Here is a 22,578-nt window from a genome sequence, read left to right as displayed (position 1 = left end):
ACCGAGAGATATCATACCAAGCTCTGGACATTGTCTCTCCAACGGGTTTTCTATGTAGAATTTGGCAGTCAACTCTGGCGTCACTGCAAACACTGGCTCGACGGTAGGGCTGCCCACAGTTCTGCTGCCCTTAGGGACATGATCATGCTCGAGCAGCTTATCTACAAAATGCCCCCCCCCCAAAAAAAAAAAAAAACACGAGACACACCCCCGAGCAAGTAGCCCAATTAGCTGAAGAGTTTACAGCCATTTGACCCCACTGGAGATCCAATATGCCCACCAATCCCAGAAGACCAATCAACCAAAGATTTGACCAGCCATCAGTCACTCAAGCAGAATTATCCCACTATCCAGCAGAAAACCCACCAGGACAAAGGGTTACCAACAGTACCCATGATTTGGCCAACCCATGGTACACGTGGGTGCTTGGACATGTTACCAAAGATTGTCCCCAGGGCCGGGGCTCCATGCTTGGAGACTGTCTGCCAGCCCAGCCAGTTAACATCTATAAAACAAGCCAACAGGCTCTGAGGGACACTAACCCCGTAGGAAGCAATATATCCCATCCATTCTCTATAATGGGTTGGCCACCCTACACCAGCCAACTTCCATTGCCACATCCAGCCAATCAAGGTCGGTGATATCCAGGCCCACGGACTTGGGGACACTGGGTTCTCCATCACCCTGGTCAGCCCAGATATTGTCACAATAGATCACTGCTTACCAGGTCACCAGCAGACCATCTCACTGACTGGAGGTCATTGCGCAGACATCCCTCTAGCACATGTGCAGCCGAACTAGGGTACCGACCAGAGAGAGGTCGAAGTGGGACTCATGGACGGCCTCCCCATACCTGTTATTTTAGTGAATGACCTAGGACCAGGACTGTCCAGCCAATTTGTCACAGTCATCACACGCAACCAAGCCAAACAGCCCCCTGATGTGGATCCTTCTGCCACCCATCCCGAGGAGAATCCACACTCCAAGCCTCCATCATCCTCCTCTGAGCTGACAGCAGTGAGTACACCTGACCAGATTGTGCCCATCGACTGGGGGGGGACAGATCGTAAGGAGTTTAGGGAAGCTCAACTCACGGACCCCACACCAAAGCTTGCCCGCAATACGGCAGCATGACATGGGGAAAGAAATCAGTGGGAGGTGTATAGATGGGAGAATGGATTGTTATATAGGGAAATGCCCGCATTCTGCCCAGAGAAACCTGTAACCATCAGCTCGTGGTGCCCAAGCAGTACCGACCCCTATTCCTGTGCTTGGCCCATGACGTCCCTGTAGCTGAGCATATGGGGGTCAGAAAGACCCAGGCCTGACTGCTGCATAGTATATTTTGGCAAAGGGTCACTGAAGAGGTGCAGAAATACTGAGCCTCTTGTCTGGTTTAGTCAAGTAGGGATTCCACAAGAGGTATTGACTGACCAGAGGGTCAGTTCCAAAGCAAGCAGATTCAAATCCTTTGGGAGAAACATGAGGTATGCCCCATGCGTACCACCCACTACCACCCCGAAACTGGAAGAGAAACCAGCAGCAGCACCTGTTCACCTACTGGAAAATGCCGCAGTATTCTACCCGGTTCTCTCTTTTTAAATTGCTGTATGGCAGAAAAGTACGAGGGCTGTTGGAGCTAGTAAGACAAAGTTGGGAGGGCAATTTTCCCCCAGAAGAGGTTCCCTTTCTGGAGCATATCCAAAAGTTTAGGGAAAAGATGCGGTATCTCATTGCCTTAACCCATGGGAACTTAGAAGTATCTCAGGAAAGGCAAACACTTTGTTACAACTGTGCTACCAGACTATTGAGAATTTACCTGTGGACAAAGGTTCTAGTACTAGTACCAGTATGCAAAGACAAGCTGCAAGCAATGTGGACGGGTCCGTTCACCATCACCAGGAAATGTGGGGAGACTGATTGCACCCGTCACCCTGGATCAAGAAGGTGTTCGTCAACAGACCTATCATGTCAATTGGATAAAAGCTTATGAGGAAAGGGAAGTTACCAACTTAGCAGTTTGTTGTCGCCAGTTAGATAACCCAGATATGGACCAGATCCAGGACTTATTGGTGGAATCCAAAGGAGGAATGGGGATAATGGATGTCCCATTGCGGGAACAGCTTGGTCCATCATAGAAGCAGCAGTTAACAAAACTGCTTGGAACATATGGCTCCCTGTTCACGAGTTGGCCTGATCAAACCCCCCTTGGTCCAGCATCTTGTCAACACAGGGGTAGCCACTCTAGTCAAACAACCCGCATACCGGAGAACACCTCCAGTGTTGGCGATGATGAAGGCCGAGGTGGATGACATGTTTAATATGGGGGTCAATTTTCCTTCCCGTAGATAATAGAAAGAAGAAGAAAAAAGGGAATGTGTAATTAAATTTAACTTTTATTCCATATAAATTTAGGATTATTTTGTAAAAACATCACATTGTGATGTTATAACCAGTGATAGATGTAGAATACTCAAATGGGATTCTTGACTATTGTCAGTTATGAACTATTAGTCAAGTTAATTCCCATATTATATACAGGTCCTTCTCAAAAAATTAGCATATAGTGTTAAATTTCATTATTTACCATAATGTAATGATTACAATTAAACTTTCATATATTATAGATTCATTATCCACCAACTGAAATTTGTCAGGTCTTTTATTGTTTTAATACTGATGATTTTGGCATACAACTCCTGATAACCCAAAAAACCTGTCTCAATAAATTAGCATATTTCACCCATCCAATCAAATAAAAGTGTTTTTTAATAACAAACAAAAAAACCAACAAATAATAATGTTCAGTTATGCACTCAATACTTGGTCGGGAATCCTTTGGCAGAAATGACTGCTTCAATGCGGCGTGGCATGGAGGCAATCAGCCTGTGACACTACTGAGATGTTATGGAGGCCCAGGATGCTTCAATAGCGGCCTTAAGCTCATCCAGAGTGTTGGGTCTTGCGTCTCTCAACTTTCTCTTCACAATATCCCACAGATTCTCTATGGGGTTCAGGTCAGGAGAGTTGGCAGGCCAATTGAGCACAGTAATACCATGGTCAGTAAACCATTTACCAGTGGTTTTGGCACTGTGAGCAGGTGCCAGGTCGTGCTGAAAAATGAAATCTTCATCTCCATAAAGCATTTCAGCCGATGGAAGCATGAAGTGCTCCAAAATCTCCTGATAGCTAGCTGCATTGACCCTGCCCTTGATGAAACACAGTGGACCAACACCAGCAGCTGACATGGCACCCCACACCATCACTGACTGTGGGTACTTGACACTGGACTTCAGGCATTTTGGCATTTCCTTCTCCCCAGTCTTCCTCCAGACTCTGGCACCTTGATTTCCGAATGACATGCAAAATTTGCTTTCATCAGAAAAAAGTACTTGGGACCACTTAGCAACAGTCCAGTGCTGCTTCTCTGTAGCCCAGGTCAGGCGCCTCTGCCGCTGTTTATGGTTCAAAAGTGGCTTTACCTGGGGAATGCGGCACCTGTAGCCCATTTCCTGCACACGCCTGTGCACGGTGGCTCTGGATGTTTCCACACCAGACTCAGTCCACTGCTTCCTCAGGTTCCCCAAGGTCTGGAATCGGTCCTTCTCCACAATCTTCCTCAGGGTCCGGTCTCCTCTTCTCGTTGTACAGCGTTTTCTGCCACATTGTTTCCTTCCGACAGACTTACCATTGAGGTGCCTTGATACAGCACTCTGGGAACAGCCTATTTGTTGAGAAATTTCTTTCTGGGTCTTACCCTCTTGCTTGAGGGTGTCAATGATGGCCTTCTTGACATCTGTCAGGTCGCTAGTCTTACCCATGATGGGGGTTTTGAGTAATGAACCAGGCAGGGAGTTTATAAAAGCCTCAGGTATCTTTTGCATGTGTTTAGAGTTAATTAGTTGATTCAGAAGATTAGGGCAATAGGTCGTTTAGAGAACCTTTTCTTGATATGCTAATTTATTGAGACAGGTTTTTTGGGTTATCAGGAGTTGTATGCCAAAATCATCAGTATTAAAACAATAAAAGACCTGACAAATTTCAGTTGGTGGATAATGAATCTATAATATATGAAAGTTTAATTGTAATCATTACATTATGGTAAATAATGAAATTTAACACTATATGCTAATTTTTTGAGAAGGACCTGTATATATAGCTGGGTCTTATACCATTGTAGGGTGAAGATCAATCTTAACAGGTGTTGATAATATGCTAGCCAGTATGGTATACTGGCTATTGGGCTGTTTCTGCAACATTTCCTTTAATGGTACAACCTCAGCTTGCAATCATCTGCTGTTTATCATCCTGCAACATTTCATATAATGGTATATAAAACAGTGCCTACTGAATCTTTGCGAAATTCACTTTTTTGCATTATACTCAATACTCACTGCTGTATATTCATGCTGGGGTTATTATAGATGTTATCTGGTGCAAGGTGTTATAGCATATAGATGTAGCCAGGCCCAGCACCTTTGATCACCTAACCTCCCCTGATGTGCTAATTTATCCAAAACCAGCTCCCACAATTCCTCTCACCTGATCCTCTGGTCAGTCCTATAAATTTAGTAGTGTTCTCAGGAGTGCACGTGTGTGGGTTCTGACACGCATCGTCCTGAAGCAAAGCATCACTGCAGCTAAGCATCGAGAAGCTGCAGTTATTTCAATGGCAGTTAGTCACAGCAGGAATCAGGACCCCACACTATGTATCTGTCTCTTTTGGGTATGTCTGCCAAGTAAGCATTTCTTATTACTTGGACCTAGCTTTTCTATTAACCCATCTTACTCCTTCACCATATTTACACACGCCCTTACAGTGTTTGCTCCACTAATCTTCACTCTCCTTCGCTATCTCCTAACCAAATAATAATGTCCCCTTCCCTCTTACCTCTCCAACTGACTTGCTCTATCAACCTCAGATCTCTCCTAACAAAACATAGAACAAGACGGCAACTCTCTTTCTCCCACCTTCTCTCTACTTCACTTTACTGCTGGCAACATATCCACCAATCCTGGATCCCCGCAGGTCACACCCCCATTACTACCCCCTCCTACTGCTCCCTACCTAGCGAACTACCGCAATCTTTCCAACGTAAAACCCGTGCCCCTTACGCCCACCCCCCCTGTGCCCTCTCTCTGGAGCACTCGAATGCCCACTCCATATACAATAAGCTTCATGTGATTCATGACCTTTTTCTCTCTCGCAATCTTGCCTTTCTCAGCCTCACAGAAACATGGCTGACACCATCTAACACCACCTCCCCTGCAGGCTCTGTGTTACGTCGGCCTCCAGTTCAACCACACTCCTTACCCCCACAACAGACACTTGTGGAGGAGTGGGTCTTCTCCTTTCTTCTAACTGCATCTTCATCCCAATCCCACCTCTGCCGTCCCTTATCCTCCTCTCTATTGAAGTCCACTCGGTCCGCATCTAATCTCCCTCCAACCTTCAAGTGGCCGTCTTATACCAACCTCCAGGCCCGGCCACTGTTTTTATTGACCAATTCTCTACCTGGTTTCTTCACTTTCTTTCCACTGACATTCCCACTATCACCATGGGTGACTTCAACATCCCCACTGATACCCTTCAGTCAACAGCCTCATAACTTCTGTACCTTACTTCATCTTTTGGACTTACTCAATGGACCTCCGTAGCCACCCACACAGACGGACATACATTAGACCTGGTCTTCCCCAGTCTCTGCTCTCTAACTTCACCACCTCCCCTCTCACCATCTACTCACTTTCTCATCCCTGTCCTCCTCATCTGTCACCCATGTCCAGCAACATGCGTTCCCCCGCAGAAACCTTGCACACCTAGACACTCACACGCTCTGACTCTATTCTACCACTGGCATCCATATCCTCACTCCATGACACAGACAGTGCCACTGCTTTCTACAATGCCACTCTCACATCAGCTATTGACACGGTCGCCCCTCTCGTTCACGGCAGAGTGTGATGTATCAATAGACAACCCTGGCACAATAATATCACTAAAAAGCTCCGAGTTGCAGAGCGATGTTGGAAGAAAATCCGTCCTTTCCTCAACCTACTAAAATGCTTGTGCATGCCCTCATCATCTCCCGCCTCGACTACTGCAACATGTTTTCTGTGGCGTATCCAGTTCAAATTACTAATACTGACCTACAAAGCCATCAGCAACCTGTCTCCTCCATATATCTCTGAACTAAGCTCCCGATATCTTCCCTCACATAATCTCCAGTCCTCCCAAGACCTCCTTCTCTCTTCCACCCTTATTCGCACCTCACCTAATCGCCTCCAAGTCTTTTCCCAAATATCCCCCATCCTCTGGAATTCTGTGCCCCAACACATCCGACTATCAACCACAACAGGCTTGTATATTCCTAGGGGCGGCAAACTTATCAAAATTTTATTCCCAATTTCAGTGCAGCAACAAAGTTCCTCACTGACCTTACCATCAAACGATATGCCTGCAATCTCATCTGGACCCTAGAATGCAAGTCAGCATTCCTCTAGTTGAAAACCCAGCTAGCCCAAAGCCCAGTCCTGCCTGCCCGACTTGATTGTCCAAACAGACACATCGGACACAGGACTTGGAGCCAAATTGAGTCAAGTGGGGCATGATTATTTGGATCACGAGAGCGTATGTCTCCCAAAAGCTGTTGGACTGGGAGAAGGCATATGCCACAATAGTAGAAAAAAAAATGCTTGACTATAGTCTGGGCCCTAAAAAAAAAAGGCAAGGAATTCACAATCATAACCGACCACAATCCTTTAAGCTGGCTAAATCAGACTTCTGGGGACAATGGACATTTGGAGTCTGGCCTTGCAGTCCTATAGTTTTTCAGTCTCCTATAAAAAGAGAATATATCATGGAGATGCCGATGCACTGTCCCGACAAGTGGAGGATGATCGGAAGCGTATCACATCTGGCAGCCCCGTCAACAGTGACCCTCTACAGGATCCAGCTGTCTTTGGGGCTAATTAAGAACAGGGAGAATTGTGATCACACAGCATTTCATCTTAATTAGATCAGATGTTACTTCAGTAAGTCTAGAATCATAAACTGTTGTCTGAAGTAGTGACTCTTCTTGTAGGTTGAATTGATATTTGTAAATGGACGAATGGTAGTTATTTACCTTTTATATCAGCTCCTACAGTTTATTGCACTGCTATCTTTGCAAAACAAGGATGCAGGGTAACTGGACAATGAGGTTTGCTGATATGTTGATTACACATTGTACCAAGCCATGCAGTTTGTTGACTTGCAAACATTGTTTAATTATTTATAGTTTATCCTTCAATGCGAGTTAACCTCATCACATCTTTCTCTTAACCTCTGGATACTAAATTGAAGGACAGTTGTGAACTATATAAGGAGATTTTGCCTATTTTCAAAGACAAGTGAGTCTAGAGGGTGTCAGCTTAGGGGACCACCACCCCAGCTGGAAGAGCACAAATCTGCTTCTGTGACAATCACTTTACCACCAGATATCTTGAAGAATCCAGGTTGGGACGCTCAATCCATGTGGCCACATATCTCACTGCTCTCGGTAAGCTTCCTAAGCTTGTTGTTACCTCCTCTCTGTGGGTGCCCGCCAAAAGTGGACTGTCACTGGTGGGGGGTAGTCGGCCCTGGAAGCAGCTCTAATCCCAGCGAGTCAGCGGAAGGCCTCATACCCATTTGCAAGAAAAAGGGATGAGTGCGATCAGATTTAAAAATAAAAAAATAAAAATCGGATTGCACTCGGACCAATGTTAATCAATAGGCGACATTCTCATTTGCGAGTTTTTTCTCAGTGGACATTGGACTGAGAAAAAAAAAAATTGCAGCATGCTGCGTATTGCTGCAATTCTCAGTTGAGACTCGCAAATGTAAGTCAATGGGTGCAAGAAAAAAAATCCGATTTAGGCGACTTGGAGAGATGGGTGGGTCCAGTCACCTACATACCCACCCAAAGAGGTGTGTCTGAACCCCTAAGATAGTTGTGTGTTTGAGGACCTACAGTGATGTTACGATCACCTGACTAGCCATGTGATAGGTACCTGGGTGTAGTTACACCTATGTAATGGAGGTGTGTTTGGCACATGGGTAGAGAGTGTTTGGGAGTCTGTCAGTGTGGACAGATTTCCATGTGTCCAGGCTGGACACTGCAGAGTGGTCTGTGTGCAGTGAAGGAGAAGTGTTCCTGCGTGTGTGGCTCCAGACCAAACATGCTTGCTGGACATCACACAGCCTGGGAAGCAGTGCTGGCTAGTCTGAGCCAGAGGAAGGAGGTTTGTGAGAGTGGACGGTCTGACAACCGTGAGTGATACTATTGGGGTCAGTGAGAACTGTTTGTGGGATACCTGTGAGGAGAAGAGGGAACCAGGAACCTGTGTGGCTGACACAAACAGGTAACGGACAGGAATCCGTGTTATGCTGACCGGGGTCAGTGAGAAACTGTTTATGCTATAGAGCCAAATGTGTAACAGACTGTGTACTGGCTGCCGCATACTAATTGGTTCCTGAGCAGCGGTTTATGCTACTTACTAATAAACCAAATGGACTTTTAACCCTGAGTGTCCCAGCATATGCCTCAGTGACAAGCAAAGCGAGTAATCCCTGTCCACAGATATCTATATCTTTTAACATTTCATAGAGTGATAGATAGCAGAATAGCCGATAATTACCGCTAAGTCATCTGGGTAATTTTGCAATGCATCTCTGGGAACGGAAGTTGGCATGGGATTTAAACCACGCTTCACTGATTGGTCGCAGCTGGCAACCCCCACTCACAGCGCGACGTATATACATACTCTAGAATACCCGATGCGGTAGAATCGGGAATATATATATATATATATATATATATATATATATATATATACACACCGTATATACTCGAGTATAAGCCGAGATTTTCAGCCCAAATTTTTGGGCTGAAAGTGCCCCTCTCGGCTTATACTCGAGTCAATGTGGGTGGCAGGGTCGGCGGGTGAGGGGGTGAGGGCGCTGAGGTATACTTACCTAGTCCCAGCAATCCTCGCGCTGTCCCTGCCGTCCCACGGGCTTCTGTGCTGCAGCTTCTTCCCCTCTTCAGCGGTCACGTGGGACCGCTCATTAGAGATATGAATAAGCGGCTCCACCTCCCATAGGGGCGGAGCCGCCTATTCATTCCTCTAATCAGCGGTGTCGGTGACCGCTGACAGGAAGAGCTGCGGCACCGAAGACCAGGCAGAGGGAAAGCGCGAGGATCGCCAGGACTAGGTAAGTATAGCATATTCACCTGTCCTCGTTCCAGCCGCCGGGCGCCGCTCCATCTTCCCGGCCGGCGCCTCCATCTTCCCGGCGTCTGCGCTCTGACTGTTCAGGCAGAGGGCGCGATGACGCATACAGTGTGCGCGGCGCCCTCTGCCTGATCAGTCAGAGCAGAGACGCCGGGAAGATGGAGGCGCCGGAACGAGACGCCGGGAGCTGCAATCAAGGGAGGTGAGTATGTGGTTTTTTTTTTTATTGCAGCAGCGGCGGCAGAGATTTCTATGGGGCACAATGAACGGTGCAGAGCACCGTATATGGCACAGCAATGGGGCACAATGAACGGTGCAAAGCACCGTATATGGCACAGCAATGGGGCACAATGAACGGTGCAAAGCACCGTATATGGCACAGCAATGGGGCACAATGAACGGTGCAGAGCACCGTATATGGCACAGCAATGGGGCACAATGAACGGTGCAGAGCACCGTATATGGGCACAGATATGGGGCACAATGAACGGTGCAGAGCACCGTATATGGCACAGCAATGGGGCACAATGAACGGAGCAGAGCACCGTATATGGGCACAGATATGGGGCACAATGAACGGTGCAGAGCACTGTATATGGCACAGCAATGGGGCACAATGAACAGTGCAGAGCACCGTATATGGCACAGCAATGGGGCACAATGAACGGTGCAGAGCACCGTATATGGTACAGCAATGGGGCACAATGAACGGTGCAGAGCACTGTATATGGCACAGCAATGGGGCACAATGAACGGTGCAGAGCACCGTATATGGCACAGCAATGGGGCACAATGAACGGTGCAGAGCACCGTATATGGCACAGCAATGGGGCACAATGAACGGTGCAGAGCACTGTATATGGCACAGCAATGGGGCACAATGAACGGTGCAGAGCACTGTATATGGCACAGCAATGGGGCACAATGAACGGTGCAGAGCACTATATGGGGCACAGCTATGGGGAAATAATGATCTATTTTTATTTTTGAAATTCACCGGTAAATGCTGCATTTCCACCCTAGGCTTATACTCGAGTCAATAAGTTTTCCCAGTTTTTTGTGGCAAAATTAGGGGGGTCGGCTTATACTCTGGTCGGCTTATACTCGAGTATATACGGTATATATATATATATATATATATATATATATATATATATATATATATTCTACTGTATCTATCTATCTAGAGATCAAAATTGGAACAGCATCTGATATTACCACAATTGTCGTGCAGCGCTTCCCAAACCAATGATCCAATGGTTTCCAATAATAAGAATAAAAAAGAAACACAGCACAAAAAATAGAAAAAAGTGGGCTTTAATGCCTGAACGGCGTGGCAACGTTTCAGCTATAGTATCCTTTCTCAAGACCACCTTTTTCTATTTTTTGTGCTGTTTTCCTTTTTTATTCTTATCTATCTATATCTAATATATATCAAATAAAATATCAATATATATAAATAAACACACACACACACACACACACACGCGCTATCCTATTTTATACTATACTGTAAGCGGCATCTGCCAGCTTTTAATCTATCCATCTACTATATTTGAAGATTTGGCTTTGAAACGGTGTATAGTTTTATTTTACAATGCGATTTTTAACATGAGCTTTCACATACTGAGAACTGCTGTATGTAGCACCTCATGTTAAAATTGCATTGCATACGCATGTCATACGGATGTTCTAAGGGGAAGAAAAAAAATAAATCGCATTACACTCGTCCGTTTTTTCAGTCTGGATATTGGACCGTTTTTTTTCTCGCAAATGGGTTTGTATCCAAAGGGTGAGACTTTGTACTCTGCACGGTCTTGGGTATTTGGCTGGGACTGTTCTCTATGCTGTTCGTTGGTGGTTCAATAAATTATTGCCACACTGTTTTACCCCCACCCTGTGTTGTGAGAGTAGTGTTCTGCCCATGGGAAAGGCATTCAGTGGTATTTACTGACTACTCTAGTGTCTTCTGATATTGTAATTTCTCAGTTCTCCTGGCTCTCACCTGACCATTCTTAAGCCAGCTCACATCACAGAACAGCAGGTACCACCGTGGCCCGAGCCTACGGATCCCTGTGTAAGTCCAGATCCATGTACAGTATATTGGTTAAAGGATGAAGTTGTGAATAAATGTATATTTCAGCCATTAGCCACTCACAGCTTAAAGATATATCATGGCACAGGTGTAGTGTATATTTTCATAGTTTATCCCGTTTAAAGTTAGTCTGTTTTAAATTAAATTGAAAAGTCAGGATAAAAAGGGAAACTGCTATTGTACAGAAATTCACACTTGGCTCTCGATGATGTCGATCATAAAAGTGAAATTTGGCCAGAAAAATTGTAGCTGGTCTTATAGAGACCATATGAGCACATTCAGCACAGAAGGTAGATTCATCCAATAACATATCAGGGTTCTAGGAAACCAACAGCATCATTACCCTCCACTTTCTCTTACAGGCTCATCGTATTTCTCCAGTGATTTTAATAATAATAATAATCTTTATTTTTATATAGCGCTAACATATTCCGCAGCGCTTTACAAGTTGCACACACATTATCATCACTGTCCCCGTTGGGGCTCACATTCTAAACTCTCTATCAGTATGTCTTTGGAATGTGGGAGGAAACCGGAGTGCCCGGAGGATCTGACTAGTCAGCACATTTTATGTATGCTGTCATTTTGCATTGTAGAGTACAGACCTGGACAGGTAACAGTCAGTCTTCTAAACCCATGGGGGGGTAGGCAGATCCTCCAGCTTTTAAGTTCTATATAAAAGGGCTTTCACAAAGTAATTTGAACAGTTTTGGATGAAGGAAAATGTTATGCTTTAGTGGCAAAATGTTGATCACATGATTGCGATACGGCCGGACTATACCACCAATGAAGCAGCTACAGCTGGGAACTGAGAAGACTCCGTGACTTCACTACATTAAGTAGTTACTACTCACCTGGGTAGTCATATGTAGGAGTTTCCTCTTTACACCACTCATCCCCCTCACATATGTCTCTGTAGTATTAATATGAGTTAGATCTTCACCCTGAAACAAATATTGTAAAAGTCAAATATTGATAAGGAAATCTAGGGTCAGCTCTAATCCTGCCATCTCCACAGCTCTTCATCACACATGCATAAAACATAATATTGGTGGATAAAACAAGACTGAACACAAGACCACCACAGCCATCTACACATCATAGGGGAGATCTCATGACACCTTCTCTCCATCTACCTGATGATCCTGAGGAACATTGAGATCTTCTATTTTACAGTCCTGTGGAAGAAGAGGACGGGGACATCTCTCTGGTGTTGTCCTCTTACTGGATAGATCTGGAGGAAACACATACAGGGACTGAATTCATTCTTTACATACAGATAATTATATGCTGTGTGTATGTAGTCCTGTCTATTACCTGGTGATGTGAGGGGCTGGGGAACCTCCATCATGACGTCCTTGTACAGATCATTGTGTCCTTCTAAATACTCCCACTCCTCCATGGAGAAATAGACTGAGACATCCTGACACCTTATAGGAACCTGACACATACAATGATACCATCATCCCCCCGATTCCTTCATTGCGTTACTGTGTAGTGTCCCAACATTCCCAGCAGTGTCACCTCTCCAGTCAGCAGCTCAATCATCTTGTAGAGGAGTTCTAGGATCTTCTGGTCATTGATGTCCTCATGTATCAGGGGGTGAGGTGGAGGCCCCGTGATTGGGTTTAGGGGTCTTACCCATCCCTCAGACACAGGGTCCTGACAGCGCTCACTAGAGGTCTTCTTCACCACTGTGTAATCCTGGTTATGGAGAGACACATTAATACATCTCACTACAGACATTCCCAGAGTCCTCACCTCTCCAGTTCTGTCCATCTGTTATTCCCATAGATAAGAATGATGTAATGTGACGTCATCAGAATCTCTCACCTCTCCAGTAAGCCGGAAGAGGATCTCTAGGGTGAGATGTAATATCCTCTCCGCCATTTTGTCCTTTTCCATATTCATCTTTGATGGGTAAATCAGGAAAATTCTCTTCTACAGAAGATCTTCCCAATGTAACATCATAAAATCCTGTGTAATAATACAATTACTGGAGATAATAAGGGAAACATATGGAGATAGAATGTGTAGATGTTGTATTCTCTAGTCTTTACGGACTGGAACATAAGTTGAATTGTTGACTGAGGCCCCTTTCACAAATCAGTTTTTTGCCATCAGTCACAATCCGTTGGTGACGGATCCATCGCAGATTGTGAAAAACTGATGCAACGGATCCATTTTTTGGACGGATCCAATTACTGGATCTGGCTAATTGAATTGGAGCATGCTCAGCTAAAAAAACAGAATCTGTTGCCGGATTTTGTCATTTGATGGATCCGGCGCCATAGGCTTCCATTCTAGCAAACGACGGACGGCGACTGATCAGTCGCTGTCCATTTTTAAAACGTACACAAAAGACGTTATTTTGTCAGTTGTCTCTGGCCGCCGGACAAGCAATTTTCGACAGATCCGGCAAATGACAGATGAAACGTGAGGAGATCCATCGCAATCCGTCGCTAATACAAGTCTATGAGAAAAAAAAAAAACAGATCCGGCGGTATCAGTCGCCGAATCCAGTTTTTTCAAAATTCGACGGATTGCGACTGATGGCAAAAAACTCATGTGTGAAAGGGGCCTAAGACATCTCCTCCATACTCCCAGTCACTGGCTATGTTACTCACTGCTTCAGCAACTGATTGGCTGCAGGAATCACAAGTTTGTTGGCACTAACCAGGAAATACAAAGACTGGCAGGAATCCAAGCAGCAATGGTATTTTTTTATGTTTTACAACATTCCTTTTTTCCCTGACATCTACTAATAAAACCTATATATTTAGGCCACAGACAACAAGCAGTTTCTTCCTCGGAGTCGGCAGCTGAATACGTGTCTCAAAGACTCGTCTTCCATAACGCTAATTCTCATCTCATTTACCGACACTGGAATCGGCATTAGCAATACTGCAGGAGATATTCATTACACGTGACAGGAGAAATAACTACTTCATGATGAGGACGACATCTTCATCTTCTACTACGGCTCTAGAAACATATTTGTCCAGAGTCCATCACTGACTCCATCACCACCAGCCGTCTTTATGAAGGTTTCCAGTCTTCCCCGCACTGTAATCTTCTATCACGTTAGATCTCAGGTCTGATTCACACACAGAAGCTTGAGGTTTTTATAAAAGATTTTTTGTAAGAACAACAAGACAGGAGTTATGTGATGTCAAATTCTCCATGTACAGTATTTTTTTCCTCTGGATATGATGGGCTTTTCAGCATTTTCGCTTTGACTTCTGTATATTACGTGAAAAACACAAAAATAAAATGGAGGTACTGGGGGAACATTATATTGTGTGGAGGCCCCGTACTATGAGAGTTAAGGTACCTTCACACTAAGCGACGCTGCAGCGATACCGACAACGATGTCGATCGCTGCAGCGTCGCTGTTTGGTCGCTGGAGAGCTGTCACACAGACAGCTCTCCAGCGACCAACGATCCCGAAGTCCCCTGGTAACCAGGGTAAACATCGGGTTACTAAGCGCAGGGCCGCGCTTAGTAACCCGATGTTTACCCTGGTTACCAGCGTAAAAGTAAAAAAACAAACACTACATACTTACCTTCAGCTGTCTGTCCCCGGCGCTCTGCTTTCCTGCACTGACTGTGAGCACAGCGGCCAGAAAGCACAGCGGTGATGTCACCGCTCCGCTTTCCGGCTGACCGACGCTCACAGCCAGTGCAGAGAAGCAGAGCGCCGGGGACAGACAGCAGAAGGTAAGTATGTAGTGTTTGTTTTTTTTACTTTTACGCTGGTAACCAGGGTAAACATCGGGTTACTAAGCGCGGCCCTGCGCTTAGTAACCCGATGTTTACCCTGGTTACCAGTGAAGAAATCGCTGAATCGGCATCACACACGCCGATTCAGCGAGAGATCCAGCGACGAAATAAAGTCCTGGACTTTCTGCAGCGACCAACGATCTCCCAGCAGGGGCCTGATCGTTGGTTGATGTCACACTGAACGATAATCGCTAGCCAGGACGCTGCAACGTCACGGATCGCTAGTGATATCGTTCAGTGTGAAGGTACCCTTAGGTCTGTCCCACACGTCCAGATAATTCTGGTACCGGAAAAATCGGTACCGGAGTTATCCGTGTCCGTGTGCTCACGTGGCACACGTGCGGCAGCCGTGTGCCGACTGGGTACCACACGCACCGTGCAGGAGACAGCGCTTTGGGTGCTGAATCCAGAATTCATTCCTTCTTCCCAGCAGCGTTCGCTGGAGAGAAGGAATGAAAAAAGCCGGATTACTCACCGGTAATGCTCTTTTAGTGAGTCCACGAGAGCACCCCACTGGAGAGAGGGATCCGCCCCGCAGGAAGAGGAAACCTACAGAGAAATAAAAGGGGGCGGTCCACCTCTCCTCCTCAGTTTTGATTTCAGAGTACCCGGAGGACCGCCAGTATTAGGCAAATATCATTTATTTCATTTTTCAAACTTATTTGCTTATGTTTGATTAAAAGAATTTTACTCAATAGTATGTACTATATTATTCTAGGGAGGGATGTAAGAGGGTGCTGTTGTGGACTCACTAAAAGAGCATTACCGGTGAGTAATCCGGCTTTTTACTCTTTGCCACGACAGCACCCCACTGGAGATCTTTCAGAGACCATCACCTAGGGGGGGGGACCACCGTGCTGAGGACAGTCCTGCCAAAGTCTAAGTTGACGATAGGTCAAGCCTATAGTGATTATAGAAGGTAGAAGGATTTGACCAAGTTGTGGCCTTACATATAGTCTCAATTGGGACCTCTCCCCTTTCTGCCCAAGAGGATGCCATAGCTCTGGTAGAGTGCGCTGTTATGCCTTCCGGAGGGTTTTCTTTCCTCGCGGAATAAGCCAGTCTGATAGACTCTCTGATCCACCGTGATAAGGTGCTTTTTGTTACTCCATGATCCTTCTTGTGACCCTGGAAGGAAATAAACTGAGCCCTACACTGTCGCCAGCTACTGGTCCTTTCAATGTATTTTAACACTACTCTTAACATCTAGAGTGTGGTACTTCTGTTCTTCAGGAGTGGAGGGATTACTGAAGAAAGTGGGCAAGATTATTTCCTGAGACCTATGGAATTTCTTTGCTACTTTGGGAAGGTAGGAAGGGTCTGGTTTAAGGCTCAACTTATCCTGAAAAGTTAACAGGAAAGGTGGATCTACAGAGAGAGCTTGGATGTCACTGATTCTCCTAGCTGAAGTCAGTGCTACCAAGAGGGCCGTCTTTAGTGATAGGCTTTTAATTGGTATTGAATCTATTGGTTCAAATAGAGAGTCTGTTAGGGCTTGTAAACCTAAATTTAGATCCCAGGGAGGAATTCTAGGTATATTAACTGGATTTATCCGTTTGCAGGCTGTAATAAATCGGGATACCCATCTATCCCCCGTAATGTTATGGCCATAGAGGGCTCCTAGTGCCGAAACATGAACCTTTAAGGTGTATACAGTTAAACCTAGTTCTCTCCCTTTTTGAAGAAATTCCAGAATAGATTGTATCGGAATTTCTGACGTGTTTGGAGATGTATGGAATTGTAGGAATTTCTTCCATATCCTTGTATAGATTTTTGTAGTGGAAGGTTTCCTACTTTGGAGGAGTGTGTCAATCAATCCCTCCGAGAACCCCCTTGATTTTAACATCTGCCTCTCAAATTCCAGGCCGTCAGATGGAGATTGTCCACCTGAGGGTGGAAAAACGGTCCCTGGAAGAGAAGATTGGGTGTTGAGGGGAGGACCCAAGGATCTGAGACCGACAACCGACATGGTTTGTAGCCACGAGAACCATGGTCTCTTGGGCCAGAATTGAGCTATCAGTATCACTCTTGCTCCTTCTTCTCTGATTTTGCGTATGACCTGGGGTAGTAATATGATCGGAGGAAAAGCGTATGCCAGACTGAACTGCCAAGGGGCTTGGAGAGCGTCCAGAATGTCCGGATGATCCGCTGGAGATAAGGAGGCAAATCTCCGGACTTTTTTATTTCTTCTTGTGGCAAAGAGATCTATTTGAGGACGGCCCCATAGGGATATTATGCCCAGAAAAATCTGCTGGTTTAGGCACCACTCCCCTTGTCTCAAGGTGTGTCGACTTAAGAAGTCTGCCTGCTGGTTGTTTTCCCCTCTTATGTGCAGCGCAGTAAGGGATGTTAGGTGACTTTCTGCTAGATTCAAGATTTCTGTAGCAGAAGACATCAGAGTCTCTGATCGCGTGCCTCCTTGCCCGTTTAGATACGCCACTGTGGTGGTGTTGTCGGAAAGGATTCTGACGTCTTTCCCCCGAAGCTGTGGGAGAAAATGGTATAAGGCATATTTTACTGCATTTAGTTCTTTAACGTTAGAGGAGTTGCAGCTTTCCTCCATGTTCCATAACCCTTGGCAAAAATCATTCCCCATATGAGCGCCCCATCCGTGAGGACTGGAGTCAGTGGTTATGGTATGAGATGGCGTTATTACCCATGGAACACCACTCATCAAATGATTTGAATCTAGCCACCACGCTAAGGAAGATAAAACCTCCTGTTACAAGGTTATTTTTGCATTTAGGTGACCAAATAACCGTCTATCTTCTTGTAAAATCTGGTGTTGCAGTGTTCGGGTATGATATTGAGCCCATTTTACTGCAGGTATACAAGAGATAAGGGATCCTAGCAATGACATAGCTTGTCTTAGGGATATACGTGGATTTTTTTTTGCGGCTAGGACTGTGTCTGATCAGTAGTATCTTTACCTGAGGCAGAAGACACTTTTGGGATATGGAGTCTAGATGGAACCCCAAGAACGCCTGACGGGAAAGCGGAGTGAGTCTGGATTTGTTGGTATTGATTATCCAGCCTAGATCCTGTAGAGAGGAAACTGCGTGAGCCAAACGATCAGCACATTGAGTAACTGAATTTCCTATGACCAAAAAGTCATCCAGATAGGGCACAATTAAGGTTTCCTTTTGGCGAAGATAGGCCATCACCTCTAGCATTATCTTGGTGAAGATCCACGGCGCTGTAGAAAGGCCGAAGGGCATGGCCGCGTACTGGAAAGAGGGATTTTTGGTTCTTACCGTAAAATCTCTTTCTTGGAGCCTTCATTGGGGGACACAGGTAACCATAGGTGTATGCTGCTGGCACTAGGAGGCTGACACTATGCAAATAAAGAAGAAGTAACTCCTCCCCAGCAGTATACACCCTCCGACAGGCACCAGGCAACTCAGTTGTTGCAAAAGCAGTTGTAGGAACAGGTAATATAAAACTCAACCTATGTACCAACCCACAACAACGGCACGTTGGCCAACACGGTACAACTTCAAGGGAGGGTGCTGTGTCCCCCAATGAAGGCTCCAAGAAAGAGATTTTATGGTAAGAACCAAAAATCCACCCCTAGGAACAGGAAACCCTACGGAGAGATAAAAGGGTGCGGTCCCCCTCGCTCCCACAGTTTGGTTTCCTGTTCCTACGGGAAAATCCACGGAGTGAAGAGGATGCCCAGCCTGGACGCCGCTTGCGCAGTTTACCTGTGAGGACGGCAAGGGCTCCAGGTCTGGAAGCAGCGTTGGGGGTCCTGGTTCAGTTTCCCCCCTCTGCTGGCAGACCCTGTGAGGCCAGGACGGGGGTTACTGGCTCACGGAAGATTCGTCCGACGGTCTGCGGGACGAGCGCCGGTAAGAAGCATCGCGCCGTCCTCGGCGGACGCTCAGGCAGCATGGAGCCCGTGTATGCTCCCGGAAGTGCAGGTAAGCTTCCGGGGTGCTGGAGGAGGGAGACGGCGCCTGCGCTGATGCCGGTGACAGCGCAGGCGCATACAGTATGGCTGCGACCCGGAAGTGGTTAGCACTTCCGGGTTCGACAGGAAGAAGATGGCGGCCCCCATGTGAAAAGGACGCCGGCGCTGACAATCCGGCGTCCAAGATGGGTTCTGCATGGGAGCCTGCGATGCCTTCTGAGGAAGTCATCGCTATCACCCCACGCAGCCGTACCAGCAGCAGCCGCTCTAGACAGAGCGGATCTTCTAGGAAGAAATCGGATCGACCTATTCCTCCACCTATGCCTCAGTCTCCTCCTCAGCCGGTACCTTGACAGACAGCTTCACTGGGTGAGTGTGCATCTACCCCACTAAGCTGATTATTGTCCCTCTCCCTCTACACACCTTAGGCAAAAAGAACAGAAAAAACGAAAACACAAACAGTGTGCGTTATGTCTCCAGTCCCTTCCGGATAGTCACACTAAGAGCCTTTGTAAATCATGTATTGATACTACGTTACGGGAGGAAGCCTCAGTTAAATCAGAAGATATCAGAGTCATGATTAGGGAAGAATTACGAGCCCTGCATAGTTCTGACAAAGAGCCGCGAACCAAGGGGAAAAGGGGATACGTTTCCCCTATATCTGACCAGTCTTCTGATATAGAGGATACAGACTCGGATAAATCCCAAGAGAATGTTTCCTCAGACGAGGATCAGGATACATGCTTTCCCACGGACAGTATTGATAACCTGGTGAAATCCGTTTGTAACACCATGGGCATTGAGGATTCTAAGGTCCCTAGAACACAGCAAGACATGTTTGCTGGTCTATCCGAAAAGAATAGACCCTCCTTTCCGGTAATAGCGGCAGTGAAAAATTTAATCAAAAAAGAGTGGGAAAGCCAGGGGCAAAGGGGTTTACCACCGTCTTCAAAAAGGCGTTATCCCTTCAATGATGAAGAATTCTCTACATGGTCAAAAGCCCCGAAGGTAGACGCGGCAGTGGCATCCACATCCAAAAAATCCTTACTGCCTGTGGAGGATTCGGGCTCATTACAAGATCCTCTAGATCGTAAAGCCGACTCGCTTTTAAAAAGAGCATGGGAGACTTCTACAGTGGCTTTTAGACCGGCTATATCGGCTACATGCACCGCGAGGTCCATGCTAGTCTGGCTAAGTGACTTGGAGGAAGGGCTGAAAGGAGGTCTCTCTCGAGAGAAATTGTTATCCTCTATACCCCTAATTAGAGGTGCCACAGCCTTTCTGGCGGACTCATCTGCTGATTCCATACGCCTGGCAGCCAAGTCGGCAGGACTGACGAATGCAGCACGTAGGGCCCTGTGGCTTAAGGGCTGGAAGGGTGATCCCCAAACAAAATCCAAATTGTGTGGCCTCCCATGTCAGGGTGAGTACCTGTTTGGTACTAAACTGGACGAGATTCTAACCAAAGCGGGAGAGAGAAAAAAGGGCTTCCCAAATAATAATAATTACCTTCCATTCTATAGGAGAGCATTCCGAAAGCCCGCGTTTAATAAAAGGAAGGATTTTAAGAACCAAGACCGTTGGGCCACAAGAGACACCAAACAGAGAGGTGCATTCTTTGGGAAGCACCCTTTCAAAGTTGAAGACAAACCCCATTAGAACAGATCTACCTGTGGGAGGTAGATTGTCCTCCTTTTCAAATCAGTGGCAAGCGATAACATCAAATGCTTGGGCAAATAGCCTTATCACCTCTGGCTTTAAGGCCCCTTCACATTAAGCGACGCTGCAGCGATACCGACAACGATCCGGATCGCTGCAGCGTCGCTGTTTGGTCGCTGGAGAGCTGTCACACAGACCGCTCTCCAGCGACCAACGATGCCGGTAACCAGGGTAAACATCGGGTAACTAAGCGCAGGGCCGCGCTTAGTAACCCGATGTTTACCCTGGTTACCATCCTAAAAGTAAAAAAAACAAACAGTACATACTTACCTAACGCTGTCTGTCCTCCAGCGCTGTGCTCTGCACTCCTCCTGTACTGTCTGTGTGAGCACAGCGGCCGGAAAGCAGAGCGGTGACATCACCGCTCTGCTTTCCGGCTGACCGACGCTCACAGCCAGTACAGGAGGAGTGCAGAGCACAGCGCCGGGGACAGACAGCGGTAGGTAAGTATGTAGTGTTTGTTTTTTTTACTTTTAGGATGGTAACCAGGGTAAACATCGGGTTACTAAGCGCGGCCCTGCTACGTCGTTGCTACGTCACAAAAAGCAACGATATCGTTAACAATATCGTTATGTGTGAAGGTACCTTAAGAGTCCCTCCGGACTCATTTCTATTGACTTCTTTAAAGTCTCAGTTGCAACAGGAGGCTTTGGAGCAGGAAGTAATGAATCTTCTATCCAAGGGAGTTTTGGTGGAAGTTCCATTCCTTCAGGAGGGAAAGGGATTCTATTCTCCGTTATTTTTGATTTAAAAACCGGATGGATCTTTCAGAACCATTATAAACCTTAAAAAGTTGAACATCTTCTTAGAAAATCAAACCTTTAAAATGGAGTCTATCCGTTCCACCATAAAACTCCTGTTTTCCCATTGCTTTATGACGGTTCTTGACCTTAAAGATGCGTATTACCATCTACCAATTTATATAGAGCATCAATATCTCCGTGTGGCGATTGTATTGAATGGGTGTATCCGGCACTTTCAGTATGCAGCTATGCCTTTTGGACTATCTATAGCTCCAAGAGTGTTCACTAAATTAATGGCGGAGGTAATGTCACACCTAAGGTTAAAAGACACCCTCGTAATTCCATACCTAGACGACATCTTGGTAGTAGGAAATTCTCCTTCACAATGTCAACAACGATTGTGTGATATGATAACATCTCTGCAAGGATTAGGCTGGTTAATAAACTGGGAAAAATCTAGGCTATTCCCAACGACTCGGCAAATTTTTCTGGGGATTATAGTAGACTCTACAAGCCAGAGATGTTTCCTTCCGGAAACTAAACAAATAACAGTTAGAAATAAGGTTCAGTCGGTAATAGATAAACCCCTAATTTCTTTGAGAGAAGGCATGTCCCTTCTTGGCTCCTTCACGTCATGTATCCCAGCGGTTCCATGGGCCCAATTCCATTCGAGGCATTTACAGTATGCAATTTTACATGAAGAGGGAAAATCACATGGCCGTTTAGATGTTAAGATCTCCCTTTCTGATGAAGTAGTCCAATCTCTGTACTGGTGGCTAGAACCAAAAAACTTGGTTAGTGGGGTCCCCTGGGTAGTTAAACCCTCAAACACAATATATACGGATGCCAGTCCTACTGGCTGGGGAGCACATTTAGGAGACCACCTAGTCCAAGGGCAGCACGGTGGCTCAGTGGATAGCACTGCAGCCTTGCAGCGCTGGGGTCCTGAGGACAACATCTGCAAAGAGTTTGTATGTTCTCTCCGTGTTTGCGTGGGTTTCCTCCGGGTACTCCGGTTTCCTCCCACATTCCAAATACATACTGATAGGGAATCTAGATTGTGAGCC

General features: G+C 46.1%; 1 protein-coding gene across 1 annotated transcript in view; it reads right to left on the bottom strand.

Moving 5' to 3' along the window:
• LOC138663633 (gastrula zinc finger protein XlCGF66.1-like) overlaps positions 1-14,703 on the bottom strand; it is a 29,956-nt gene extending 15,253 nt beyond the window's left edge. Inside the window, exons 1-5 of the mRNA XM_069749914.1 lie at positions 13,187-14,703; positions 12,878-13,057; positions 12,671-12,794; positions 12,490-12,587; positions 12,208-12,297 (exon numbers count right to left, since the gene is read on the bottom strand). Of these exons, the coding sequence (XP_069606015.1) occupies positions 12,208-12,297; positions 12,490-12,587; positions 12,671-12,794; positions 12,878-13,057; positions 13,187-13,264 (570 nt within the window). The 5' untranslated portion in view covers positions 13,265-14,703. The remainder of the gene's footprint in view (positions 1-12,207; positions 12,298-12,489; positions 12,588-12,670; positions 12,795-12,877; positions 13,058-13,186) is intronic.
• Between the last annotated feature and the right edge of the window lie 7,875 nt (positions 14,704-22,578).

Source organism: Ranitomeya imitator, chromosome 2 (genome assembly GCF_032444005.1).
Source record: "Ranitomeya imitator isolate aRanImi1 chromosome 2, aRanImi1.pri, whole genome shotgun sequence".
NCBI lineage: Eukaryota > Metazoa > Chordata > Amphibia > Anura > Dendrobatidae > Ranitomeya > Ranitomeya imitator.
The sequence above is the reverse complement of the archived record's forward strand: the minus strand, read 5'-3'. Positions and strand labels throughout refer to the sequence as shown.